Source organism: Macaca fascicularis, chromosome 2 (assembly GCF_037993035.2).
Source record: "Macaca fascicularis isolate 582-1 chromosome 2, T2T-MFA8v1.1".
NCBI lineage: Eukaryota > Metazoa > Chordata > Mammalia > Primates > Cercopithecidae > Macaca > Macaca fascicularis.
Window position 1 is genome coordinate 113,452,378 of NC_088376.1, and position 23,244 is coordinate 113,475,621.

A 23,244-nucleotide genomic window follows, 5' to 3' on the forward strand; every position below is an offset into this window, starting at 1 on the left:
CACATGCAGTGGGGCCATGTTCGATCTAGCTAGGAAGCCAGAAGACCTGGGTCCTGGCTGGAGCCATGGAGCCGCTGTGTGGTCTTGGGCAAGTCTCTTTTCCTTTCTGAGCCTCAGTTTTCCAGTCTGTAAAATAGAGATCTTCATCTTGGACCTGCCCACCTCTAGGTGCAGAGGTGAGGCAAGTGGAGAAAGGGATGAGACAGCTGTGATAGGGCTGCACACCGGGAGTGACAGTGTGTGCCTATGTCCATCGGGTGCACACAAATACATGTGGGCATGATGAGCTGAGATGCACATGTGCACATGTATCCCATTCATGTGTGTGTACATGTCCATTTGCAGGTTCCACATGGGGACATGGGCTCTACATGTGCTCCTGTGGTCGCAGACAGGGGAAGAACGGGGAGAAACGTGGGCCCATGGGTTTTATACATGCACGTGTGGGTGCCTGAAGCATGCCCACATGAGAGCCTATAAGTGAGATGGAACTGTTGGTGCAGCAGGAACTTTGAGGTGGTAGAGCTCTCCCTTCTCCTCCCGCCCCATCTCCTCAGACTTCTGGTGTAGACACATGTCTCACTCACACACCCCCGCCATGCATGCAGGCTCTTCCACGGTGGCCCTGGCTCATGCCTTAGCCATACATACAGGCACATCCCAGCATCATGCCTGACATCATGCCTGACATCCACAGGGGGCACATCCCAACCACATGACAACCCCCATGAGCTGAGAGGCACCCTGCTTGTTTCTGGCCTAGGCAGGCCCTGCAACCCTTGCTTGTGGGGTACTTGGGGGTTCTCTTTTGCTGACATCAGCAGCTGCTCAGGGTGGCCTGGGGCTGGTAACCCAGGATGGTCCAGCACCGTCTGCAGTGCCCACACTGCACCTTTCCCTACCTGCTCCCTCGCAGCGCTGGGCAGTGGGGAGGACCCCACAGATCATCAGGAAGCTGGGTCACCGGTGGGTAGGTGGGGCTCAGACCCAGAGCCAGGAGGAAGGCACGCCTCCTCCTCCTCCTCACTGTCTTCATGCCTGTGCGGGCTCCAGGTTTGCACCTGTGGATGTGGGGAGGGCGCCAGCACCCTCTCCTTGCCCCCCCGCTGCTTATCCTCTGGCACCCGTGACATGCTCATTATGTATTCTCACATTACTCATCTACTCTGCTTCCTGCCTGGACCACAAGGTCCCTGAGGGCAGAACCAGGCCGACCTGTCGCTGTGTAGTCCCCAGCAACTAGTGCAGGACCTGGCACACAGTAGACACTTAGTGTGTACATGGGGAATGAATGGATGGGTGGAGCCTGGCAGATGGGGTTCAGGGAGCACCAACATGTGCTACCTGTTGGGAGGAAGAGCCACTCATCCCTGCCTGTATCAGGTTTGGAAATTAATGGGCCCACAAAGAAGCCAGCTAGAGGTGGTGGCAGTGCTGTGAGAGGCAGGACTGTACTTGTGCTCCTATTGGCCCAAAGAGACAGCACCCTGCCCTGTGAGGGATCACAGGCTCCTTCATTGTGATCACCCCCACCTTGCCATCTGCAGAGCCACAGAAGAGGGCACTGCCTGGGGCTGGACCAGGGAAGGACACACAGTAAGTGCTCAACGTGTGTCTGTAAAATGAACAAGTAACATCCCTGCCTTACTCAAGGGGCTGCCAGAGTGTCCAATGCCAGCGTTGAAATCCCTGTGTGATGTTCAAGGTTCCCACTGCTCTTTCTACCTTCTTGGCCCTCCACTGCCCCGACCTCCAACCAGGCCCCTGTGCAAGCCCCTTCCTGCGTTTGCTTGTGCTATGCCCCTATGTGGCCTGTCCTTCCCTCTTCCTGGCTAATTCTAATTTCACCCATTCACAAATCTTGCCATAGCCCCACCCCACTCCTTGGGGATGTCTCCCTGAGCACTCCCAGGGCTGGTCAGGGTGTCCTCAGGGTCTATGAAGCAGGGCATGTGCAGGGAGCCTCAGGAGGGGAATGTAGGGCAACTTGGGGGGCCAGTGTGCAGGGATCCTTGTTCTAGCTCCACAGGGCCATGGTCACCTCTTCTCTTGGCATCCTGGTGTTCCCCATGATGCCCAGCTGTGTCCACCGGCTGCTGCAGGGTGGAGAGGGAGAATGAGGTGGAGGGATGGAGGAATGGAGGGGTGGGGCCCCTCAGAGGCCTGGGCCTTGAGGGGGTTCCCCTGTTTCTCTCTCACAGCTGGGGCATGGCTGGGGTTTTGAGTCCCCGAGCCTTTGGGGGGGTTTGGAGGGGAGCCTGGCCTCTGGGGGAGGGAGATGTGCAACCATGGGGAGCGGCACCTCAGTGTGGGAGTGAGGGGATGATCCTGGATGAGTCTGTGTGCTCTGGGCTGTATCTGGAAGCCCTAAGATGGAGGTGCTCAGCCTGCAGAGGAGTGGGGGAGGTGAGAGGAACATGGGGAGCTGGTGACTCAATCCCTATTTCCTGGGCCAGGGAGGGATTATGGGAGGGGGAGTCTCAGCTGAAGTTCTCTAGAGGTGGAGCCATGGAAAAAGGCTTAGCCTTCTGCAAGAGGCATCATGGTCTGACACAAGGAAGAACTTCCATTTAGTGGGCTCCCTCTCTAAAACAGCGACCTGAGGACACAGTGGCATCTCCCTCCAGAGTGAGGGATAGGCTAACGGATCACTGCCTGGGAAAGGGGGATGGGCCAGCCCTTCTCCAGCCCCATAATTAGAGATGTTGTTCTGGCTCCCTGAGGTCAAGGACCTGGGTCTCTAGCATACCTGGGGTCCTGACCATGTAAGCCAGGACCTGACACCATGGCTGGAGCTCTGAGTTGGGAATTCTACAAGGGAAACACTGGTGACCCAGTTGGTGACCTTGAGGCCCACGACACCAACCTGGGCTGCTTCTCACTTGATGAGTAACCCTGTGGGCACGTCCCCATCCTGTGATCAGTGGGCTCAGGAGTGAATCTGAAGCTACCAGAGTTAACAGCACCCTTATGGGAAAGTGGGGGCCCCTTCTACCTGGGGAAATCCCGGCCTGTTTAATGGACACATGCCGTAGCCTTGAGTGAGTATGCAGGATGTGGCAGGAACACATATAGGGCACTCAGGAGCTGGTGCCGTTTCCCACATCTGACAGCGACACCTAGGGTTGGAGCCCTCAGATGCCTCTCTGGACATCTACGGCTGTACCACTCTGAACGTGCACTATCTCTTCTGATCTCAACAGCTAAGCAGGGTCAGGCCTGGTTAGTACTGGAATGGGAGACCACATGGGAAAACTGGGTGCTATAGGCTTTAGGGAAAAAAGAAAAGAAATGCCTCCCCTAGCATGATGGGAAGCCACAGAGGGTGCCCAGGGGAGAGGGTGGCCAGCAGTTCCCTGGGGCCAGGCCCTGCTTCCCCAGGTCCCTCGTGGAGACCCAGAAGGCCTAGCCTCTGCTCCTTGCCTGCTGTCTCTCTTCCCTCCACCTCTCCTTCTAACAGGAAAATCACAGGGAAGTGAACCTTGTGGGGAGAAAGGAGAGGATTTTTAATTAAAAGTTTAAGAGAATTCACGTCCCGACATCCCGAGAGAGTCGCAGCAAGAGAAGGCGGGGAGCTGATGGGGCAGCGAGGGGCAGAGCAGAAAAGTAGGCCATGCCAGCTGAGGGCTCCAAGCATGGTCCTCCCAGCTGCCCCTGCCCGGCTGGGGTCCATCACTGTGCCAGGCTCTGAGCCGCACGGGGCCCTCTGTGCAGACACGGCTTCAGCAGCCTCTGGTTTTCCATCTGGGGAGTGGTGGGGGCTCAGCAGTGGTGCTGTGGCTAGGGCAGCACCAAATACTGACTCGAAAACAGCTTAAACTGCTGTGCTGCTCCCTCTGCCTGGCTCCACCTCTGGGGGTAGGAAGGTGAATGTTCCTGCTGCCAGGAAGGAGGATGAGGCCTCGTGGCCTGGCTGGAGTTGTGATGCTTGGTCAGGGCCAAGGCTTGGGCCACATGTGACCCAATGCAGGGCTGTACACACACCCTGTGTATAGTCCACAGCCCCTGGCAGCCCCTTCCTGAGAGACAACAACACCTTGGTCAGGATGGGAGAGTGGGAGGGTGTGGGGGCTCTGGGCAGCCCACCAGCTATGGGAAGTTGTTTGACAGGTGGGTGGACGGATAGGTGATGGCGACGATCACTGGGGTTCCTGTTGGCTGTGTTTGCTGCATGCCTGGTAACTGGCGCAGCCCATCCATGCGTGGCTATTATGTGCTGTGTAGAGGCAATGCTGGCATCCTGGCCCCCTCGCCCCTTCCTCCTTGCCCCCAGCCTGCCTGTCACACACATGCCCTCATGTGCCAGGCTGTGAGTAGGAAAGGCCACTTAGTATCTCATTAGTCTTAGCCCAGCCTGGGTCCGGGCAGTCCCTGGGTGTAAATAGGGTACATGGGCACTCCTGGGGCAGGGCTCAGTCAGGCCTATGCCATCCCTTCCCCTGGATTCTGGGAGGTCTCTGACACCCTCGGGCCCTGCCCACTAACCTTCATTGGCTCTCCAGGCTCTGAAGCTGAGCTGGGACATGTGTTGAGGGGGCATGTGTGCAGGGGACAGGCCAGAGCTGACCTGTGAGGTGGCCCCACGTCCAGAAATCTTTCTTCATCCCATTCCCTCTTTACCCTTTCCTGGGAAAAGAAAAACATGGAGGGGGAACTATGACAGACATCATATTTTGCAAAGTGAGCTAATTACAGGGCAGTCACATAGAGAGATGAGATTAGCAGAAGGATATTTGATAAAAGGGAGCCCGGGTATGCACATGGGTGGTGGGGAAAGGTCAGGATCACCCTGAGGAGGTTGTGGGGCCTGGTGCTTCTGCCTGGGCCATGGGGAGTGGAGGCAGTTGCCTCCCTCACTCAGGCCACAGTCACAAGGCTGGAGTGTCATTGCTGTCCATAGATGAAGCACAGATTGGTCTATTTTCTCTCTTCAAATGCTCACTACTAATCTGCTGGGCCTGGGGACAGGGTCTTCCCAACCCTCCCACCTGACTCGTGATGGGGACGCATCAGCCCAGGGCACTCCTGCCACTCCATGGTGCCCTGCTCCCCAACTCTTCAGCCCTTGGCACTACAGGGACACAGGAAGATGATCTGGGAGTGGGAAGCCCAGCAGTCTAAAAACTATCCCTCAGCAGGGCCCTGAGGCCCCCAGCACCTGGAGCTAAGGGTCCAAGGTACAAACTGAGAAAAGCTTCAAGCCCCTCAGAACTCCAGCCAGGAACATGATGCTACACTTGTACCAGGACCCCAGGATGTGAGTGAGTCCAGGGGAAAGGCCAATGCCCTCTGACCCCCGGTGACTGGGAACTGCTCACTGCTGTACCCCACCAGCTCACTGGCTGCCTCCTGGGGACAGGTCAGCAGACATCTGAGGAGGGAAAACAAGCGGCAGGCAGGAGGCACTGCCTGCTTCCCGACCACCCACGTTGGTTCCTGGGGGTTCTGCCTTCTCACCCTGTAGTCTGCTCCTGCCAGAGATCCCCTGGCCCACAGGCACTGCTTCCACCCTCCCTTCTCTTCAGCAACCAGGAGTTGTTTCGGACTATCCCTCCCTGGCTGCCTCACCTTATCCTGAGTCAACCCCAACATCCCTGCAGCCCTAGCTCTGGCTGCAGGCCTCTGACCCCTCCCCTGACAACTACAATGGCCTCCACTTCCTGTGGATTGGAGTCTAACTGCCCACCCCAGTTCAGAACTTGGAGCCTGGCTTCCCCTACAGTGGAAGCTGGCGGCCGCCCTGGATTCTGCCGGATCTTCCACTCCACTCCCCCAGATTGCCACAGGCTGTTCCCTTTGTCAGAATGCTCTTCTCTGTTCTGAGGTGCAAACTCCCTCCTTCCCTCTAGCCTCAGCCTCAGCGCCCCTTCCCTGTGCTTCCAGGTAACTGGGACACTTTTCCACAGAATGTCAAAGCGGAGTCAAGTGACAGGGATCTTCCCGGCCAAGCCCCCTCCTGGAGCAAAGGATCCAAGATGCAAGCTCAGAAAAATATGAGGCCTCTTCTTTCAATAGCGATAACCACACGGCACAGGCGATCTACACGCTGGCTATACCTCCACTCAGAAGACCCCACCGGCAGTCCCACCAGGTGGACTCTTACTGCCCATCTACAGATGGGGAAACTGAGGAGAAAAAGGAAATCACTGGCAAAGGCCACAAGGCTGATGGGTCAGTGCTGTAGCTGCGATCTCGCCTGGCACGTCTCCCTCTTCATCCAGTTGCCTGGTCCACGCTGCCCTGGAAGCCGAGTCACCCTCACAGACTCATTTCTGGAAACCCTACTTGTGAAGAGGCTGGGGGAATCTTATTTCAGAAGCAAACAGGATTTAGTTGGCCCAGCTCTGCTACGTGGCAACAGACCTGGTCCCTAAGTGGTAGAGCAGCTTTGGCTAAAGTGAAAGAACCTGGGTTCCCCTCAGATCCAGGGTAAGCTGCTTCCCCTTTCTGGTCCCCTGTTCTCCCGTCTGTCTCTGACAGCTGCCCCTCAGTGCCAGTCACTAACCAAAGCTGCTCATTTCTGCCCTCCCCAGGGCTATGGCTCCTTGACCCCTGGCCCATGCCTACGCAGCTCATGGATGGATCTCAGCTTGCCTGGTTCCTGGTCTCCTCAAGCCCTCTCCCATCCCCTGCCCTGACCCTGTCTCAAGTCTATCTGTCTGTTCATCTGTCCATCTGCTTGACCACCTAAGGCTCCTCTCCTCAGAGGCTGCCAGACCTGATGACTGGGGACACAGGGGAGGAGAGAACCAGGGCTGCTCAGAGAGATCGTGAATAGAAGGCTGGGAAGCCCCACACTGAATCTTCAAAGGCTTCATGACTGCTGTGCCAGGTGGAGACTGCGTGCCCTGCTGACCTTTTCTAAGTCCCACCCCATTGCCTAGGGCTGCCCCTGCTGGTTTCAGATGCCTGCCCAGCCTGCACTTGGCAGTCCTGTGGGATGAATATGTGAACTGAGAATGGAGAGTTGCCCACTTATCCACCAACCCTGCCCAGGGAGGGGCTGGACCCTAGGCACCCAGGAGGCTGAAGGATGGGGCGTCTTGCCCTAGCTGAGCTTCATAACTGGGCTCCAGCTGGTGTTGACACAGCAAACATGCTGCAACTCCCATTTGTCGAGGCACAGAGTGGGCAAACACAGGAGGCTGCAACAAAGGGCCCGACAACCGTGACCAGCCTCTCAAACAAGGGCCCCCAGGCCTGTGCCAAGAGGCAGGAATCTTCGAGCAGCTGGATACTCTGGCCCTCAGAGGTGAGAGCTGGGGACAGGGCCCTTGATGAGGCCCTCAGAGAGGGGAAGGCTGGCAGGAGGCCCTGTAGCCTAGGATTGTTCTACACATGGGGCGGAGCTAAAGGAGGACAGATTTGTCTGTCCGTGGGGCCTGTCCCATGTGCTACCACCGGAAGCATCCCTCCCTGGACTGGTGTCACCAAAGCCTGGGCATAAACTCTGATGACAGATCTGTACAGCCACACTTGTTCCAATTGTACTGGTAGGGAAACTGAGGCCCACAGAGTGTGAGGTTTGCCAAGGGCTCAGTGCTGCTCAAGTGTGAGGGGGCTGCAGCACAGGATGTGTGAGGGCTTTGATTCTTGGCCACCTTCTATGCTCTGGTTCCAGTCATGGGCACCCCGTGCCATGCTGCACCTGCCTAAGAAGGAACCTTGGCCACAGGTTCTTTTTTGGGGCAGTGCAAGGTCTAGACTGTGTGGGATGTGGTCTCTGGATGGGGTCTCAGCTAGACCCCAGGGAGCCCCGTGTACCCCAGGGAGACCAGCCTCACACTGCATCTGCACATGTGCTCTGTGGAGCCTGCCAGTGGGCAAGACCCTCCGCCACTGCATGCACGCACCCCAATACACATACATGCGCTCTCCACCTCAGGACCTTGGGCCCTCTTGCTCCCTGATTCTCCCTTGCCTAGCTAAATCCTCCCTCCCCCCAGGTCCCCTGGGCCTGGTCGAGTATCCCCATGGGCTTGCCCCATGGCTCCACCCTTTGTGGCATGCATCACATCACTGCCATCTTCAGCAGACTACACTCCTCAAGGGAGGGGCCCAGCAGGTCTATTCGTGCTGTCCCCGTACCTGGTAATATACTATCATGCCAGCACACAGCAAGGGCCAGTGCTCAGTAAACAGAAGCTGAAGCAAGGGAATCTGAGGCACCTAGTATCCCAGGACAGGAGGAACCAGGGTCAAGGTGGAGTCTCCTCCAGGAAAACCTCAGGTGCCCCTGCACGGGTCACCACAGCACCTGGGGACGGTGAAACCTCAGGTATTAGCTTGGGGAAGACAGCTGAGGGTCTAGGAGGGTCCCAAGGGCCTTCTTGCCACCCTATGGCCCCTACCCTGGGTCTGCAGCACTATGCCTTCCCCAGCAGCACCTCTGTGAGCCTCAGCTTCCTTCTCCCATAGACACCCACTGCCACAGAGAGGCATTGCTCACTATGTATTTTAGGGCACAGAAAGTGGGGCCAAAGAAGTGACTGGCCGCTCCCAGGGCCATGTTCCATGAGGCCAAGCTTCCATATGTGGATATGCAGCTACCACCCCCAGAAATCAGGTGGAGAGCCCTGTGCCCTGCCTGTCATCCCCACGCACCCTCTCTCCTGCAGTGGAAACTGATGCACAGGCCGAACCTTCCAGGTTCCCCTCCCAGCCCCCAGTACTCCCATCTCAGTGGATTCAGACTCAGTTCTGCTCACTCTCACTGCTAGGCCAGTACCCAGGCTGGGAACTCTACTGAGATGCCTTCCTTCTTCCTTTCTTCTACCTTTGGAAATTCTACCTGCCTTCCAAGGCTCAGCTCAAATGCTACCTCCTCCAGGCTGTCTTCTTAGACTTGCCTGTCCCATGTTAGCTGCTCCACACATTGGGACCCCACAGCCTGTTGCCCGTCTCCTTGAAGTCTGGGCCCCAGAGCAGACTTGGGGCCACTGGCTTGCCCTTCCTCACATGCACCTACCCTCCCCTAGCCTTGCACATGAGGATTTCAGAACAAAGAGCCAGACACTATTAAAACTCAATTAAAATTCTTACTTTTCTGATCCTAAATTAGGCTGATTTGTCCCTGTGGCACCTGCAGGCCCTTTCCCTCCGCCTCCCTGCATCTGCTCCCTTCGCCAGCTGGGACCCCCGGAGAAGAGGGCACCATCAGGGGATCCTCCCTCTACACAGGCCTTCTCTGGGGAGTGGAGACACATATATCTCCTTCCCTTGGGGTTCATTTTCTCCATTCAATGGACTCCCATCTCCCTGTCCTGGATTCTTCTCCTCTGGAGGTGAGGTATAAGGGTATTAAAAAGGAAACTCAGGGCAACAGCTCCCAGCCTGCACTTGGAGCCATCTCCTGGCCATCCTCTCCAGCTGCTCCCCAGCAACCCCCAGTCGAGGTCCTGCCTCTAGGCCCTTGTTCATGCTCTGCCCTCCACCCCGCATTCTCACCTTCCCTTCCTGCCCCTGGCCTTTCCCTTTGCCCCAGCCAGAACCACTCTGCTTCCTCCCAATCCCTGGGAGCTCTGGGAGGGGCAGGTACACAGGCTCAGGAGCCAGGGTAAGCAAGGGGTACTGAGACCTTGCCTCACCCAGACAGTGACCACGGCTGACATCTAGTCTCAGACTCTGTTCTCTCATCTGTAAAATGGGCATTCTGCCCCACAGCAAGTAGACATTGGAATCACACCTGGCCTAGGGCCAGGCTGGGGGCAGCAGAGGTTTGCTGAATGACTGAGTGAGCAAGTGAAAGACAGGGAGGCTGCATGGCACTCCCAGGGGAGGCACCTGGCATCAAAAGCAAGGCCATAGGGCGGGAGAGGCTCTTGCAGTGAGAGCTGGGCCTGGGGCATCTCAGCCAAGGTGTCCCCACAGGTGGTGGGGTGACACCAGTCACGACACCCAGGGTGTTGAGCTTCTGGGCCTGACACATGCCTGCAGTCAATCCCTTCCTCTGACCTTCAGCCACTAGGGAGAATTGGGTGGCTGGGTACAGGTGTCTGGGGCTGACCCGTCAGGCTCTGTGGGCCTTGGGGTGATGCACACCAGCCCCCCTAGACCCTTCCTTTGACTAGCAGGTGCTAGTCAGGAATGATCACAGTGCTTCTGACCCCTCCTGAGGTCCCCGCATCTTGGAGGAGGTCCCAGGAGAAGGGCCTGCTCCACAGGAGCAGTCTCAGGAGCCAGAGAAGCTCAGCCCCAAATCCACAAGCCAATCTTTCCCAAGGCCTGGCAGGCTGGGCCAGGCCCTTATCTGACCACCACTAGCTCAGGCGGGTGGGTGAAGACAAGAGAATGACTATTTCTCCTGAGGACCTTTGGCCATGCCCCAGCCATGTCCCACCAGAACTGTCTCCCTTGACCTTCCCAGGGAGACCAGCTCCCAGCTGGAGGCCTTCAAGGGGTCTTGGGATTCTAGACCGCCAGACAGAGATGCAGGCAGGGGAGGCTGTCCCCACACTCATGTCCAGCTGTTGGGGGTAGCGTCTTTGCCCAAGGCTCATGCTGACCCTAGGGACCCTTGGGTTTACTGTCCCTTCCGCATACATCCAGGCCACCTCGTCCAAGGAGCCCTCTCTGATGCCCATTCCTTGGTGATCACTCTGCCACCTCATGCTCCCTGGTCTCTCCTAGCATTCACCACCAAGTCCCTTCCTTATCTCCTTGCCGGCCAGCTCTCTGGCTGCCTCCCTCTGTAGGCGGAGGGCCCCAAGGGTGCCCACACAATGGGTGTCCAACAGATGCCCAATCCCCAATGCTTCCCCCATCCCTGGGGACCCCCAGCTGGCTCCTGTGGGCGGCACCTTGCCAGGAAGCAGCGGCACTGTTTGGGTGAGGGGAGAATAATCAGCTGTAAACGCCGCAATCAGGGAGAAAAGGCTGCTTGGGCGCTTGGCGCCCACGCGTGCGCCTAATTGGCTCCACGTGTCTGCGGCTCCTTTCAAGAGCAGGAGAGTGGAAGGGTCAAGATCTCTTAATGTTCATAATGGAGGGGAGGCAGAAGCCATCGCCAGCCCCACATAAACACCTTTTAATTGCCCCGAGAAGGGTGGGCGGAGGCAGCCAATGCCACAGGATTTCCTGCCTGTCCATCCACCATTACTGCACCTTTTAGAGCTTCCCTAGCGTGGAGTCAGATCCCAGGGGCTGAGCCCCAGCCACAACCCAGAGCCACAGCCCTGGCATCTGTTCTACAAATGTTCACGAGTTTGCAGAACTCGTGTTCTGTTCCAGGCCAGGCCTTGGCAGTAGGCGACACCCATGGCCTGGTCCTCCGGGGACCAACCTGTTTGTCTCACCCTCATCAGTGAATGCACCAGTGGACCCGGCTGAACTGCCCTCCAGCTGCCTCAGTGCCAAACTTTCCCCCACATCTTGCTGCCTCCTCCAGGCAGCCTTCCTGTGACCTCTCTGGACTGAAGGGATCTTTCTCCTGCTGGCCTTTCCGCCTGCACCTCTCCGAGGCCCCCAGTATCTCCCTGCTGTGGCTCCCATGGCTGCATTTCTGTCCTGTTAGGCCAGTGGTTCTCAACTGGGGCAACTTTGCCCCCAGGCCACATTTGGCGATACTTAAAATTATTTTTGGCCGTGACAACTGGAAGAGTGGTGTACTGCTGGCATCTAGTGGGTAGAGGGCAAGGGTACTGCTCAACATCCCACAGTGCAAAGGGCAGACCCATCACAAAGCAGGATGCAGCTCGAGGTGTCAGCAGTGCTGAGGCTGACGCCCTGCTTTAGATAAGGCTTTAGAAAGGAGGTGGGAGCTGGGCAGGATGGTCTCCTTCCTGACAAAGGGAGCAGTCTGCTGTCCCACAGTCCCTGGCTCCCTCCCTGGCTCGCACCTCCTGCCCCTCTGAATGCCCAGCCCAGAGCCCAGTTCCTGAACAGACCCAGTCACACTGCCAACAATGCATCACTTTAATTGGGTTAAGTGGCCATTAGCAGCAAAAGCAGGGCGGCTGTGTGCAGAAGGGTTTTTAATTTTACTCTTTAAATGATGCTCATTCCCCAGAGAGGCCACCGATGGTGGGAACAATGCCTGCTGGAGCCCCTAGAACCAAGGCCAGAACTGCACGCCGCCCCTTCCCATCCATGTGAGCCTCATGGGGGTGTGGGAGGGGTGCTCAGTGTCTTGTCTTCACTGCCTAAGGAAGAAACTGAGGGGGCAGGGACTTGCCCAAGGTCACTAGGTCATCAGAGAGCAAGCCCCTGTCAGAGGAAACCAGTGCCCCATCTCCTGTTCCCTCGACCCTGTCCCACTGTGGACAGCAAACACCACATGGCCACTAATGGTAGCAGAGAGGAGGGCAGTGCCTGGGGAGCCATTTGTGGGGTCTGGAGCCCAACTATCTGGATTTAAACCCTGGTTTTGGCCTGATTATAGGCTCACACCTATAATCCTAGCACTTTGGGAGGCCAAGGCACGCAGGTTGCCTGAGCTCAGGAGTTCGAGGCCAGCCTGGGCAACATAATGAAACCCCAGCTCTACTAAAATACAAAAAAATAGCTGGGCATGGTGACATGCACCTGTAATCCCAGCTACTTGGGAGGCTGAGGTATGAGACTTGCTTGAACTTCGGAGGCAGAGGTTGCAGTGAGCTGAGATCCCACCACTGCGCTCCAGCCTGGGTGACAGAACAAGACTCTGTCTCCTAAATAAATAAATAAATAAACCCTGGTTTTGCTGTGAGACCTGGAGCAAGTGGCTTAAGCTCCCTGAAGCTCAGTTTCCTCCATGTGAAATGGAGAGAAGAGAGCAACCCAGCGACCTGTATGAGGATTCAGAACAATACAGAGCATGCAGGCTCACTTCAGGTCTGGCACTTGGTGGGCACTCAGAGGCCAGTAATCCTGGGAAGGAAAGATTTCGACCATTTTTTTGGGAAAAGTCCCGAACTCTGAATCTACACAGAATCACCTGTGGCACATTAAAACATCCTGATGCCCTGCCCCCCAGCCCCCTGGCCCCCCAAGAATCTGATGCGCTTGATCTGAGGCAGGGGCTGGGTGCCACGATTTTAGAAGCTCCTCAGACAATTCCAATGTGCAACCAGGGTTCAGAAATGCTGCACGAAGGCAAAGGTTTGACCCTTAGGACAACAGGAGGGACCTGAGGGGGAGGATGGGAGGCACGGGCATGTTAGGAGGGGTTCTGGGCTTAAGCCTGGGGCTGGGGTCTCCAGGTGCTAGATTCCTAGCAGGGCCTCCCACCGTCCCTGGTTTGAGGAAGGAGGCAAAAGGGCCTCCAGGAAAGCAGGTTTCCAGCCACCACATTGATGTCCTTCCGGAACCTGCTCTGGTCTTGCTGTCCTAGCCCTGGGCTTCCCTTTCTCTAGGAACCAAGCCCGTTGAGCCTCGATACCCTTGGCTGTGTCCCTGAGAGGAGACTGGAATCTCTCCCACTTGGGTCACCCCTCACCTAATCCTGGGCAGGGCCTTCCCTTCCCCCATGGCCTCTCCTCCGAGCCACACAGCACAGGATGGTGCTGCAGGGGCACAACCTTCAAGGGATTGTCCACACTGTGGTTATAAGTGACACTCCTGGAGTTGTGAAACCAGAAGTGCTGGGCAGGGAGGGTACTCATGTCCTGATTTCACAGGAGGAGAAACTAAGGCCTGGGACAGGACTGGACTGAGAGTTCCATGAGGGCAGAAACAGGGCCTGTCCTTCATCACTGCACCCCCAGCACCTGAACAGGGCATGGTACACAGTAGCCAGTGGCGGATGTTGGTGAATAGATGGAGGAGGAATGTAATGATGAGGGGGTGGTCTTCCCGAGAGCCAGGCCATAGGCCAGGGCCCAGCTGGGAGGGCAGGAGAGTCCTGATTTGGGTCCAAGTCTGCTATAAGAACTTATGTACCTCCCTGTTCCTGCTGGGACTCAAGACTCTGAGAGAGTGGGCCCTATTTCAGAGGCCCCCATCTCCCTAGGTAGTCAAAATTCCAAGACAGGTACCCCTCCATGTTTCTGAAGCTGAGGGCCCAGCCTGTTTCCCGGACTTGGGGATGCTGGTTGCTTGCGTTGCAAGGCCTCTGATCTGGCCTGCTCTCTCCTGACTCTTGGCCCCAGCAACCACCCTTTGCAGCTTGGAGAAACTCGTTACAAACATCTGATTGTCCCTGATTAGATGAGACAATGAACTTCCGTCCTGTGTTGCTCAGCTCCCTCTTTGCAAGCCCCCAATTAGAATTCCAGACCAGAGCAAAGGATTTAAATTGGATTACTGGATGGGGTACACGGAGAGAGGAACAATGTAGTGGGGGGTGGGGGGTCCAGTCCCCCAATAGCCCTCCCTTCATATACACTCAGGCTACAAACCAATATGAAAAAGGAGAAAGGGACCACAACTTGATTAAAAGCACATTTAAAACATAATTAAGACCAAAGCTCATCTTCAACAATTAGGACCAAGCAGCGGGAAGGGAGGTCCTCCCCTTCCTCTGGGGATATGGGCAGGCACATCTTGTGTGTCTGGAGCTGGGGGTGCTGCAGCAGGAGGAGTTCACTGCCCAGAAGTGCTGGGAGGCCACGGGCTGTGGGCTCAGTGCACGCCTCAGGAATAATGTGGGGAGTCAAGGCGCTGGCTCAGAGTCAGGGAGACCTGAGTTCAAATCTTGGCTCTGCCATATCCTGGCCTGATGCATGGCACCTCTGAGTCCTAGTGTCCCCCTCTGTGAAGCGGCGGTAGCCAGGGCTTCCTTCTCCGGGTTGCTGTGAGAATGAGGCAAGATAGATTCAGCGCGCGGTGTGTCTGTCTGGTCAGTGCATGCCTTTCTCCATCATTTCTCATAAAAAATAATTTCTGGGCCGGATGCAGTGGCTCATGCCTGTAATCCCAGCACTTTGGGAGGCCAAGGCGGGTGGATTACCTGAGGTCAGGAGTTTGAGACCATCCTGCCAACATAGTGAAATCCTGTCTCTACTAAAAATATAAAAATTAGCTGGGCGTGGCAGCGGGCACCTGTAAACCCAGCTACTTGGGAGGCTAAGCCACGAGAATTGCTTGAACCCAGGAGACGGAGGTTGCAGTAAGCCAAGATTGTGCCACTACACTCCAGCCTGGGTGACAGAGTGAGAGTCTGTCTCAAAAAAAAAAAGAAAAAGAAAAAGAAAAGAAAAGAATTTCTGTTTAGTGCTGGCTATCTCAGGCCATGGCTGGGCTACAGGTGCAGTGGAAGGGAGAGATACCTGTCTGCCTCACATGGCAGAGTCCAGCAGGGGGGGATGCAGGGAGAGGGTTGGGACCAGGACCTCAGGCCTTCAGCTGCTCCTCCTAAGCTATCAGAGTTGATTGTTCCTTTAGGGGTGGGGAAAGTGGCTTGGAAAGAGACCCCAGCCCTGTGATTCCCAAAGGGCTGGGCAGGAGGCTGGGTCCTGGGCTCCATGCATGGAGGGTGGGTCAGGCATCTGTCTCTGCCACCACTCACATCCCTGCTGTCCCATGGCCTGGGTGAGTGGCAGGCTGAAAGGCCTGAGGGCTGCCCCTTCCCACATTTATCAGACAGTTCCAACACAAGTTTGGGGCTGGGTGCCCACATTTGTAAACTGGACAGGGGGCAGCAAAGCTGGGAAGTAGTGTGCAAATGAAGGATCTGGAAAGAAGTGGGGCAGAGACAGAGTCGGAGAACAAGGGAAAGGCAGGAGAAGGGCATCCAGGCCCGCCCAGTTCAGAAAGGCAAGAAGGTGGGGAGCGATGCACTGGCTGAGAGAGGCATGAGTAATGGGCTGCTATCCCCGCAGAAGGTGTGGCTCTGCCTGCTCTCCGCTGTCTTCCCACACTCATGACCAGGAGATCCTGAAGGTTGGGTGGGGCCCTGCTCTGGGTCCTCTGGGTGGGAGGTCCTCAGAGTCCACCTTCTCTGGGAATCTGGCCCCAAGAAGCAGCCTCCACCTATTCCATGGCCCCAGGTCACATAAGGACAGGCAGGGGATCCCATGGGGGACAGCAGGGCTCAAACTCCTGGAGAAGGAAATTCTGGTTCTCTCTTGGGGACTGGATATGGCAGGGTGTGGGCTGGGGTGGCCACCCCAACTTAACCCAGCCAGGACCCTGGCCTGAGCCTGGGCACAGCTTGTGTAGACTTGCTCATTTAAAAAAAACTGCTTTATTGAGAAACAATTTATACACCGCAAATCCACCCAAATAAAGTATACAATTCAGTGGCTTTTAGTATATTCAGAGTTGTGCAACCATCGCCACAATCTAATTTTGGAATATTTTCATCACTCTGAAAAAGAAACCCTGTACCCATTAGCAGGCCTTCCCTATCCCTTCCCTTCCCAGGCACCCATGCATCTACTTTCCATTTCTATGGATTTGCTTATTCTGGACATTTCATAGAAATAGGATCACACAATATGTGGTCTTTTGTAACTGACTTCTTTCACTTAGCCTAATGTTTTCGGGTTCATCCATGTTGTAGCAAGCATCAGGAGACTTCATTCCTTTTTTTTTTTTTTTTTTTTTTTGCTTTTAAAGAGATGAGGTTTTTACTCTATTGCCCAGGCTGGAATGCAGCAGCACGATCATGGCCCACTGCAGCCTCGATTTCCTGGGCTCAAGCCTCAGCCTCCTGAGTAGCTGAGACTACAGGTGTGTATCACCATGCCCAGCTTCGTTCCTTTTTATTGGATTAGTTTGTCTTTGACACAGGCTGGAGCAACTGCAGGTATGCTTCTGATCTGGGGGAAGCTTGGATGCCTCTCATTTACATACGACCTTCCCTGGTCACTTGGCAGCTGAGAAGCCCCATCCCACCTACTCTCCCTTGGATGAGCTGATTGCCAGGGGTCCACCTGCTTTGTCATGGCAGCCCAGCACGTTCCTGTTACCCCTCAGAACTACAGTGGCCTGAGGCTGACAGGCACAACCTCTCTGAATATAGGGGCCCAGATGAGGGAGCAGAGAAACATTCAAAGCCATGGGCAGAGCAGCCCCCATCCTTATGTGGCCTTCTCTGTGGGGCTTGCAGAGCCCCTCAACACTCCCTCCAAGAGAGCCTGCAGCCTACCTCAGCGGCAGACTCCACTAGCAGCAGGTCACTATCCTGACCAGGAGCCCATCCAGGGCACCACCCATAAACAAACCTGGGGACCCAGAAGAATGGGAAAACCCTAGGCCCAGAAGGAGGGAGGGGTAGGGCCTGCCCCAGTCCCAGCCTCAGGCTCACACAGAGCCTCAAGACTCCAAGTCACCACCTCTCATGCAGCTACTCCAGAAAATATCATCCTGTTCCTGCCGCGGCTGCCCACATTCCACGTGGGCACAGCCCTGCTGATGCTGGCCCAGCTGAACTCAGCAGGGCCATGTGATGAAGGCTCGGGACACTGCCCTCATGGTGCAGGACCTCTCCACCTGGCCCTCCCTCAGCGCCCCCCCAACCCCCGCCCCCAACACACACACCTACCTTCAGGGCCTGCACCTTCCTGTCCAGCAGGCTCTCAATGTCCCCCGCCACCTTCTCCACCAACTTCTGAGGCTCATTCTCCTGCACCTCGAACAGGTTCCGGTTGTCCTTGTAAATCTGGAAGGAAGCAGAAGCCAGGGGTGAGACCAGGTGGTCCCATGTCCCCATGCCATGGCCCCTGCATACCACTCTGCACAGCTCACCTCAGCACAGTCCTCACCCGCACCCAGACCCTGTCTTTGGCCTCCGAGAGAGGGCATGGAAGGCCAGCGCCCCCACAGACTTGAAGGCAGGGCAAGGCCAGGGGCTCCGTAGCTTGCATCTGGGATGAGAGCCCAGTTTAGGTTGGTCGTTGTGGTTGGTGGGATGGGGTTGTCACGGCCTTCTCTGGGCCTCAGGGCCCCCCCTTTCAGGGTCATGAGCAGCCCCCCCTGACTAGCTCAAGGTAACTGTGAATAGCAGAGGGGAAGGGTGGGCTGAAGAGGAGGCAGGAGGTTGAGGGGAGATGGAGTCAATAAGCACACACTACACACCCCATCCCAACAAGAAGATGCTCACATCCATGCATGTGCACACACACAGCCATGGCTCCGCACTGCTCAGGCATCTGGACCCCTTTTAGTGGGTGCTGCCCCAGGGCTCTTGCAGAAACTAACACGAGCGCTGGGCAATCCTACCGGCTCCTCTGTCATTCAGGGCACAGAATATGGGGAATGGGGACCAGGGAGGAAGGGGCAGGTTGAATCTGCCCAGCCTTACTCCAATGGGGGTGGGTCGGTGCGCAGGCACATGTGGCAGTGTAAATCTGATGGTGTGTGTGTGTGTGTGTGTGTGTGTGTGAAAGAGAGAGAGAGAGATGGCTCAACATATCCATTTGTGTGCATGTGCCTGCATGTTGGGGCTGGGGTGGGGTTAGAATCTCCAACCCCCCAGGGGCTTGTGAGTCTTAGGAGCAGATTTCTGCAAGCGTCTTTGTTCACGGCTGGGTCTTGGGTGTGTGTGTGTGTGTGTGTGTGTGTGTGTGTGTGTGTGTGTGTGTGCATTTGTATGCATCATATACCACGGCATGTGTCTCCAAGCCTGACTGGGTCCATGTGTTCATTCAGGTGACCCAAGGAAGTCTGTGCCCCAAGCACAGGCTCCTTCACCACCAGAGGTCACAGAATAGGCTGCTGTGACTGAGCCGTGCCACCAGGCTGAGCAGAAGTGGAGGGATGTGGAGCGACAGAGAGGAGGTGATGAGGGGAGATAAGGAGGGGGGAGAGGCAGCCGATGAAAGACAGACAAGCAGTGAGAGATAAGGTCGGTAGAGTGACAGCGAGAAGGCAGGGAGATAAGACCTTGTCATCTGACAGGAGGACGGGGTGGAGGGGGTTGGGTGCTGCCAGAGCCCCTGCCCTGCCGCTACCCAGTGCCTGGCAGTCCAGGGGTTAAAGCACCGCACAAAGCCGGCTCAGGCAATCTTCTCCTCCTCCCGCCACCCCCATCCCTCCCGGCTTCTCTTTTCTTTTTGTCCTTCTTTTAGAACAAAATAATTTGTGGTGAAGTCGCTCCTTCCAGCAGAGCAGTGGCAATCAGGGGGCGAGACTTGAGGCCTGGCCACATGGCCAGGAAAGAGACAGGCCCTGAGTGAGTGCCAGGCCAGGATGTTCCCTGGGCCCCTGGGCCCTGCCTCAGGACAGAGATTCACAGAGGCAGACAGTGATAGAGACAGAGGGTGAGGAGGGGTTGGACCCTAGGGATCACTGAGGAAAGGCAGGGAACCTAGAGCCTAGCACCTTACTGTTGGGGAAACTGAGGCACAGAAACAGGAGAGGACAGGTCAAGGCCAGGTGATTGAGTGGCAAAGCCAGATACCCCATCGGCTTTCAGCCATCCTTGATAGATCACTCTGGGGTTTGTGTGGCCATGGTCTCAGTCACATCCACCGATGCCTCTGGAGAGTGGCGCCGTGACCCACTTGCACCAGCAGGGGGCACTGCTGCCCGGCTTCTCCTGGCCTGTAATGAAGTTCATACCTCAGCCTCTGTCAAGGTCATTCTCAGGTGCAGCCACAGTCTGGCTGTCCATGGCTGTGTACAGCCCCAAGATCTGAGGCAGGACCATGTGGTTCTCCTGGGAAAGTCCAGGAGTCCCTCCTCTTGGGCTCCAGGGTGCCCCTTGCAGCCTGGCATGGTGACTGTGCCGGGGATTAGGGGGCCGCAGAGTGAGCGGGTCTCTAGGTGGCAGATCCACACCTCAGGGCACCAACAGGTGACATGAGGCCTTGGAAGCTGAGTCTCTACCAAAAGTCACTCATCTCTGAACCTCCATGACTAATCTATTAAATAAGAGAACAGTAGTCCCCACCTCTTGGGCTGGGGACAGCAAACCCATGCCTTGAGCAGCCTGTGCTGTTGTTACTGCTATTGTTTGGGATCACCAGAATTCTGCAGATGGAATCATAGTCCCTCCCTGCCCCCATTCTCTCCCTGCTAGATCTGTACACTTGGGGCTGTCCAAAGCCATCGGCTGCATTCCTGAGCTGGTAGCCTCAGTCTCCTAGGGTCTGCCCACCTCTAGCCCCACCCCCTTCTCCCAGATTGGCCTGGGCAGTCTCCCACACTGGAGCCACCCTGTCCTTGTCTCCGACACCTCAGCCTCGGCCCCAGAGGTGATAACGGTGGAGCCCAGACACTGGGATGCCACTAATAGGGCACAGCCATGGCCAGCTTCCTTTTCTCTCTCCCAAGCACCATATCTGTGTGCTGTGGACACTTGACAAATCCATATGCTGGATTCTATGTCCAAAAGCAGAGCTCTGGGGCCAGCTGGGCCCAAGTCTGATTCCTCACCTTCTGCCTGCAGCTGCAAGAGCCCTCAGGGCCTACGGATGCATCCACTGTGCTTTCTTCCTCTTCTATTTCTACCGGAGGACCCACCATAGCATCTTTCTGCCAGCCCTGGTGCCATCACCTGGGGCCCATCAAGCCCACTGACCTATCATGTGACTGCAGGCTTCTGGGTCTCCAGCCCACGCCAGTTCCCACAGCTATACCTTGACTCACACTGTCTCTGCATCCCCTCCACGTTGCCCTGCTGTCTAAATCCTCTCTAGGGCAAGGCCAGGGAAATGGGCTGGAAGGGGTTTCTGGTGAGAGGAAAGCAGAATCCCAGAAGTGCAGGGGCTGGTCACACTGCCAGCCAAGCCTGCTTCCCAATCCCAAATGAGCCCTTGAGGTACAACAGTCCTCGAATGATAGCCCCTAGTGCCACAGCCCTCCTCTCAACATTCCCCTGAACTTGCCCCGATTGTCCCTATCTTCTAGGGTGGGCCCTGAGCTGAGCCCCAAATCCCCAGGAGATCTAAGTGACACAGCCCAGCAGATGGTCCCACCCTGGGAGAAAGGTCATCTCTACATTGATGTGGTCCAGGGAGGTGTTTTCCACCTGCAGGCCCAGCAGGAGCCCAGAAGAGCCCAGGGCAACTCCAGTGCACAGACTCTGCCCAGGGCTAGCCCCACTCCAGCCCCAGCCTCTAGCCCTGGCTCCTCGGGCCAGCTGGGAAGTGGCAGAAAGGTCAGGGTGCACCGGATGCAGGGCCTCAACCACCACAGCAGGATGGCAATGCCCGCTGATGTCCTTGGCCCAGAGAGTTAATTAGAAAAAGCCAACTGCTCCCACAGCAGCACAGCTGGCACAGCCCCACCTCTGCTGGACTGAGGAGCACGACAGGGCCCAACCGATCCCAGGGTGCCCCAGCTCTGTGCCAGCAGTGATAGGGAGGGAGAGGCAGCAGCTTTAACCCACAGAGAATGCCAGGATGCTGGTGGGACAGGGTGGCAGACTGGAGCCAGGTGGAGATGCGGGAGAGGACTGAGGAACAGGGAGAACAGGGGTGGCTGATGTCCCAAGGGACAATTCAGGAGTCTGTTTGGAGCCCCTTGTTCCCAGGAATCCTTGGTTCCCCACTCTGTTCCACATACTGGTGACCATGGCTCAGCTGGTGCCCTCCTCCCTTGAGGGCACTTCTATCCCACCAGTGATGGAGACCTGCCCCTCCACCTCTCCCCTCCCCCAGGGCTGGCTCTAGCCCCAACCCTCTCTCAGCTCTAGCAGTTCTTTAGTTAGGCATCAAGGCAAGTCTGGCCAGCTCTCCGGCCTAGGGCTTCACAGGGCTTGTGGGGCTGATGCCTCCTTAGAAGCCCTGAACCCTCCGCCCAGCCTCCTGCTTCCCCCATGACTCTGCATAAGTGGGAGGCAAGCCTGGAGGACCCTTGCAGGAATGGTGACCTTGGACAGGAAGCCTGCATGCTGGCAGGGGCAAAGGGAGCCAGCCTCGTTCCCACAGCTCCTAACAGTCCTGCCTGGGAGACGGGAGTCCAGTCACCAGCCCCAACGTGTCTAGAACATAGACAGCCACCACAGGAAGCTAAAGGCCTTAGGACAAGTGACCTGGACAGGCCCCAATCAGAAGGTATTTTGCAAAGTCTCAGAAAGTCAGCAGCAGGACACCCCAGACCTGAGCTACCACCAAACTTGCCTAGGGCAAGGGGGAAGCTGGAAGGGGAGAGGAAAAGGAGAGAGGAGAGGAGAAAGGAGAACGGGGAAAAGCAAGGAGGAAGAGCCAAGGGGGCTGCAGGAACAGCCCTGTTTGCCCCGAGTGTTAGCTCTGGCTGCTCTGGGGCAGGTGCTTTACACACGTGACCTCACTGATCTCCTACGACCCCTGAGGAGGGTCCATTCTGATCATCTCCATGTGGCAGGGAGGACACTGAAGCCAGAGAGGTTAAGGCACATGCGAAACTGGGGTTTGAACTGGGTCAAATCCAAAGCCCTTGCTTTAGGTCATACTCTTTGTACAGTTCTGTTCCCTGCCTTTATCCCTAAACTTGAAGGCAAGACCACGGGAAAAGAGGCATAGGGATGAACTTCAGGCACAGGCCTCAAGGGTTTGGGGCGGATGCAGGCAGACGCTGAAAGACTGTGGCCCCTGGAAGGTGCGAGGGCCATGCTAGAGGGGAATGAGGGGAAGACTGGCAGGGCCAGCCCAATCGACTAAGCACCCACCCAACCCTGGGAGTCAAAACAGGCACTCGCACGCGAGGCTCTTCTCCGCAGTGAAGGCCAACAGCCCTAATCTCTGGAAAATTAAATCAGAAAGAAAATGGAACAAGAAAGATTTGACGCAGGCTTGGCCCTGCTGCCAGCTGTCTCCTCAAAGACCCAGCTCACCTTGGGGCTTTGCCAGGTGCTCCAGCACCCCTGGCCTAAGCCCTGAGGCATGACTCCGGGGAGACTGGCGCTCCACGCCCCCCTCACCACATTTCACCACAGGGAGCAGCCAGGTCAAAGTCTTAACTGCCCATTAGGCCCCTGTGGGGAGGACAGCCAGTGGACGAAAGATGGTGGGCGAAGCCTCCTGAGGCCCGACCCAAATGAACAAGCCCTGGGGAGGAAACCACCTCAAGAGGCCACAGGGTCTGCAGTTGGAGGTCGGAGTCAGCTGCCAGACTGGGCTACACTCATGTCAGGGATGTTGGGTGGGTGGCTGAGGGTTTGTGGTGGCTTAGGAAGCCTGAGATGGGCCAAAAAGGAGGTAGGGGAGTTGGGGACAGGTAGTGACCAGTTCAAGGACCTTAGCCCGTCAGGGCAGAGCCAGGTCCGGGTCCCCCACCTCACCCACCCCTTCTAGGCTGCTAACCTGGCCTTCTGCCTCCGTGAGAAAATACAGGGTATTGACATAACTGAAAATCCACCTTGAAGACTGGAGGGTTGATGGGGTAGCCAGGCAGCTGGGAACTCTCTACCACTGACAGCTCCTGGGACAGATCCAGGACAGGCTGCACCCCTCAGGGCTC

The 23,244-nt window shown here is 56.6% G+C and overlaps 1 protein-coding gene across 10 annotated transcripts in view; it reads right to left on the bottom strand.

The window, feature by feature from the left end:
* Positions 1 to 23,244, bottom strand: part of CACNA2D2 (calcium voltage-gated channel auxiliary subunit alpha2delta 2) — a 140,233-nt gene that overhangs the window by 53,539 nt on the left and 63,450 nt on the right. For 6 of the 10 annotated variants that reach the window (XM_065540626.1, XM_074032274.1, XM_065540623.1 and 3 more), the window contains exons 3-4: positions 17,405 to 17,521; positions 4,486 to 4,626 (exon numbers count right to left, since the gene is read on the bottom strand). In XM_065540626.1, the coding sequence (XP_065396698.1) occupies positions 4,486 to 4,626; positions 17,405 to 17,521 (258 nt within the window). The remainder of the gene's footprint in view (positions 1 to 4,485; positions 4,627 to 17,404; positions 17,522 to 23,244) is intronic. The other 4 variants (XM_015445947.3, XM_015445948.3, XM_045386206.2 and 1 more) reach the window with 1 other exon arrangement.